The sequence below is a fragment of the Triticum aestivum genome, chromosome 2A, assembly GCF_018294505.1.
Source record: "Triticum aestivum cultivar Chinese Spring chromosome 2A, IWGSC CS RefSeq v2.1, whole genome shotgun sequence".
Lineage (NCBI taxonomy): Eukaryota > Viridiplantae > Streptophyta > Magnoliopsida > Poales > Poaceae > Triticum > Triticum aestivum.
In genome coordinates, this window is record NC_057797.1 from 756,417,543 (window position 1) to 756,422,498 (window position 4,956).

The window sequence follows — 4,956 nt, forward strand, 5'->3', positions numbered from 1 at the left end:
GTTGGAAAACAACTACTTGGGTGTGCCTAGGTCTCAGTCAACTGAGACTTAACCAAGCCTCAATCAAGTGGTATAGCAAATAAAGAAAGAAAAAGAAAAAAGCTAAAAATAAAATTCTGCACGGATATCCATGTAAAATCTTATGAATATATCATTGACTGAGACTTAGCAATCCCGTTCCTCATTAATATTGCTTTCTGAGAGAGAAAGATGATTAAGAAATTATTCAACCGCTTGCTTGCATCGAAGGTATATGCATCTGAGTATCAACAGACAAGCCACATCTGGAGCACAATTATAACAACCCTTTTTTGCTAGCTGCGGATTTATACTCCACCAAGAGAATAATGTCATACATTTTTTTCCATGCGTTATATAGCGAATAACACAACATCATAAGAACATATCGTGTACTGCAAAACTCAGGGCAAATATCATTACTTCATATTTTATACCGATATAGAATTATCTGATGACGCTAAACATGCTACCATATAGGCTCATCAACATGTAAGTATTACCATGTGAAATGTATATAAAATCAACTAAACACTGATGAACTAGATGCCAATTGATGATATTGTCCAAAAGAAGCAAAATCAAAAAGTATGCCTTATTTTAGTGCAAGGTGGGGATAATACAATTGACAGTGTTGAGCATGCCAGAAATAAAACAGATATTATATGCAAGAACCGGATAACATATTAATTTGGATTCTGCGATCATAGTATCATAATACCATATTTGGCTTGGCACTAGTAGAAAAAGGGTCTAATGTGAAACTCATTAGTCCCGGTTTGTAATTGAACCGGCACTAATGTGATCATTAGTACCGGTTCCAACGGCTAGGCGGGCGACGCTCATTAGTATCGGTTCGTGCCACGAACCGATACTAAAGAGGTTGTGGCCTTTAGTACGGGTTGGTGGCTTCAACCGGTACTAAAGGGGGGGGGGGGGTTCACCAACCGGTACTAAAGGTGGTGGCCTCTAGTACGGGTTGATGGCTCCAACCGATACTAAAGACCCCCCTTTTAGTACCGGTTGGAGCCACCAACCGGTACTAAAGGTGGTGCGCTGCCATCCGCAGTGTATAATGTTTAGTCTCACCTCGCTAGTTGAGAGGAGTTCGCACCGGTTTATAAGCCCCACCGCGGCTACCGTGTCGAGCTCCTCTCTAAGCAGGCCTTTGTGGGCCTATTGCAAGTCTTCTACCCTGTGGGGCCTATTGGGCCGTATGGGCCTGCATCCTGGCCCAACTAGAGATTGGGTTTCTAGTCGTACGCAGGCCGTGCCGGCCCAGTAGGCGGGCTGTTTTTACTTTATTTCAAAAATAAAAAAAATCCTTACCAACCGGGACTAAAGGTCCTCCAGACCACGGCGCGCCTCGTGCCACGTGGTGGGCCTTTGGTCCCGGTTCGTGTTGAACCGGGACTAAAGGGGGGGGGGGACCTTTAGTCCCCACTCTTTAGTGCCGGTTTCAGAACCGGTACTAAAGGTCCTTACAAACCGGTACTAAAAGTCGTTTTTCTACTAGTGTGATACAGTAAAAGGATATCATCAAATTCACAATAGATGTTCATTTAAAGGTAATTGTAACCATGACTATTGTAGGAGCCGCCATGTAAACTTACATCAACAAGCAGTCAATCACACTTGAAGCTAGCAATGGTTAACCGTTACCGCATCCCCGTGGGTAATTCCTCTATTAGGCGACGAGGATGGGGCAGTTTTAGTGCCCACGGGAAAGCCGTTGGGTCAGATACCTTTCCTAGTGGCTAGGACGGATATGAGGATGAGATATCATTACCCGTACCCGTTACCCGCCTTGCCTCTGAGTGCCTTACATGTGGGTCCTAAAATTAGTATCTGCGAAGAAAGACTAATATTTATTATAAAGATTCACCAGAAGTACAAAGCACCTCAAACGTAATAAGAATTAGAGGGGCCCATCTAGATATGAAAGAAGCTTCGCAACATAGATAAATAAAACAATGTAAAATGCAATCACACAAGTAGAGGTACAATAACTATGAGATATGAAACTATCACACATGAAACTATCTAGGTAGGTGATACAATTCTACACACTATAAAGATCCAACCATCCAAGATCAATCAGTCCTCGAGCACCCGATATACTCCTGGTTCCATGAAGATACCTAACACACCTCGCTTGTCATCAACATGCCTGCGGATCCTCCCAAAGCCCTTCTCACCCCAGTTTGGTCCCCACGAGTTCTTGAAGCGCCAGTACTTGATGCCATTGGAATCTGTGCCATAACCGACAATCAGGACAGGATGCAAGCGATCGGTCTTTCCATTGACAGCTTTACAATCCAAGATGCCTCCTTTGTACTCATACAGATCATCGAAAAACTGCAAAGTGACCACCACGGGACGCTTCGCTACCGCTTTCTCTAGAGCATCCTCAGTTGGGTTGACAAATCGAAAGCCTGATATCCTTATTGCTGCTGCTGTTTTGTTTCTCTTGCAACCAGATTTACTCCTCCGAGCCATGTATGGGTAGTCGGATTCGCTCGAGAGTCCATTTTTGCTTATATATCTGAAAGCATTTTCTTCGTGGCCACCCTGACACCCATGACTCTCTGTGTCACAATCGATGAGCTCTTGAACCGACAACGAGATCGACTTCAAGGTCTTCATGTAATGTAGAGCTTCGACTGAGGCTGCAGCAACCATCGCCCAACAGCTGCCTGTGACAAATGCAAGATTAGGCGTTGTAAGGGATCCATGCATACGCTAATATGTAAAAATACGCTTTCGGCATTAGCTGCCGTCTAGAATTATCCATCACGCATCAGGAAGTAAACTACGATACACTCCTACAAACATATCAGTTTAAAACACACGCTCGCTCGAAGCGGAGAGTAATAATTAAGCTCAAGTTACTCACCACAACCGTTTTGTTTCCTGACAACCGGAGAGACGACGCCAGCTTTAACCCAGTCAATCTCTGACGGTACAACCGAAGAGACGAAATCATGTTGAATCCTGTCTGCCACCTTCATACAGGTCCAAACCCCAAAACCAACATATCCGGACCATGCAGCTAGTTTCATAGACCTGCGAAGAAAGCCAAAGCGGTGGCCAGCAGTAGCTGCAGCATCCCCAACATTGCTCTGCTGAGACTGCAATTTGATCACCAGAAAATATCAAGTTTCATCAAGCACACAGGTCCACGCTGAAAGAGGGGGAAATTGAATTGAGAGAGGCGTACGTACGTGTAGGTGTCTCAGCCTGCTAGCTCCGGCCGGCCTCGACAGCGACCGAGCCGCCGTGGCCTGGCCGCGCAGCAGGATCCTCCCCACGGCGCCCAATGCCGGACGAAACATGTCTGACTACACCCAGCCGGTCTGTCCGTCGCTAGCTCGATCATGGATCCATTGAAGAATATAGATGAGGTGGCGGGCCAACGGAACTTGAATTGGAGCAGAAATCCAACTCATGCTCAGACGATCCACCGTGGATGAATCGGAGTCTCAAGGTTGCAGGCTTTTATTTCTGGAAAAAGTTTAAAAACAACCCGCTGATTACAGCCGAGCGTAAGCCTCCTTGAGGAATCAACACGCGTCCCTGCGGCCCTACCACCGCCCGTCCCATAAGTCTTTTTGACGCGAACAGCAGAAGCTCTGCCTTTGCATTATAGAAGAAAGAGAAGTCATTACAAAACCACTAGAGCCTAGCTCAGACACCATACCACGCACTCAGAACAACATGAAATAAATAAAAAAACACCACATCATGGAAAATCTCACATCTATACTACAGTGGTCCTCTTAGTTGCCTCCCAGAATAAATTAACCTCCTCCTTGATGAAAACAGCCAGAGAGATGGCCGTCCGCTCCTTCTGGTCAAAAACCCTCCGGTTTCGCTCCATCCACAGATTCCACGCGATATACGCGGCCAAAGTAATATCCTCAGATACTTTCTCTTTTTCACCTGTAGCAGAATACAACCTGAACCACCATTCCCCAATCGAGGGTGCCGACGAAATAGCATTGTACATTGCGCTGCTTGTTCTGCTGAACCGGAACCAAACCTCCTTTGCATAGCAGCAGGACAGAGTTAGGTGTTCCGCGGTTTCCTCCTGCTGATCACACAACCGGCACATGGAATTATGTGACCACCCTCTCGCTCGCAGACGATCTTGTTGGAAATATGCCCTAGAGGCAATAATAAATTGATTATTATTATATTTCCTTGTTCATGATAATCGTTTATTATCCATGCTAGAATTGTATTGATAGGAAACTCAGATACATGTGTGGAATCATAGACAACACCATGTCCCTAGTAAGCCTCTAGTTGACTAGCTCGTTGATCAATAGATGGTTACGGTTTCCTGACCATGGACATTGGATGTCATTGATAATGGGATCACATCATTAGGAGAATAATGTGATGGACAAGACCCAATCCTAAGCATATCACTAGATCGTGTAGTTCGTATGCTAAAGCTTTTCTAATGTCAAGTATCATTTCCTTAGACCATGAGATTGTGCAACTCCCGGATACCGTAGGAGTGCTTTGGGTGTGCCAAACGTCACAACGTAACTGGGTGGCTATAAAGGTACACTACGGGTATCTCCGAAAGTGTCTGTTGGGTTGGCACGAATCAAGACTGGGATTTGTCACTCCGTGTGACGGAGAGGTATCTCTGGGCCCACTCGGTAGGACATCATCATAATGTGCACAATATGATCAAGGAGTTGATCACGGGATGATGTATTACGGAACGAGTAAAGAGACTTGCCGGTAACGAGATTGAACAAGGTATCGGGATACCGACGATCGAATCTTGGGCAAGTATCGTACCGCTAGACAAAGGGAATTGCATACGGGATTGATTAAGTCCTTGACATCGTGGTTCATCCGATGAGATCATCGTGGAACATGTGGGAGCCAACATGGGTATCCAGATCCCGCTGTTGGTTA

At 45.5% G+C, this 4,956-nt stretch overlaps 1 protein-coding gene across 1 annotated transcript; it reads right to left on the reverse strand.

Annotated features, from left to right (window-relative positions):
• Positions 1-2,024: 2,024 nt before the first annotated feature.
• On the reverse strand, positions 2,025-3,377 carry LOC123186484 (ervatamin-B-like). Its single transcript, XM_044598247.1, has 3 exons — positions 3,243-3,377; positions 2,915-3,149; positions 2,025-2,714 (listed from the first exon to the last, which is right to left on the reverse strand). Exons 1-3 carry the CDS (start codon positions 3,351-3,353, stop codon positions 2,116-2,118), a joined length of 945 nt encoding a protein of 314 aa, XP_044454182.1. The 5' UTR covers positions 3,354-3,377; the 3' UTR covers positions 2,025-2,115.
• Positions 3,378-4,956: the final 1,579 nt, after the last annotated feature.

What these genes read in the sequence shown, in the direction of transcription:
- LOC123186484 (XM_044598247.1), bottom strand. Translation starts at nt 3,353, where the DNA reads ATGTTTCGTCCGGCATTGGGCGCCGTGGGGAGGATCCTGCTGCGCGGC. An exon ending in GCAGGCTGAGACACCTACAC is followed by an intron (nt 3,150 to 3,242) that starts GTACGTACGCCT and finishes ATCAAATTGCAG; the next exon opens with TCTCAGCAGAGCAATGTTGG. An exon ending in CAGGAAACAAAACGGTTGTG is followed by an intron (nt 2,715 to 2,914) that starts GTGAGTAACTTG and finishes CATTTGTCACAG; the next exon opens with GCAGCTGTTGGGCGATGGTT.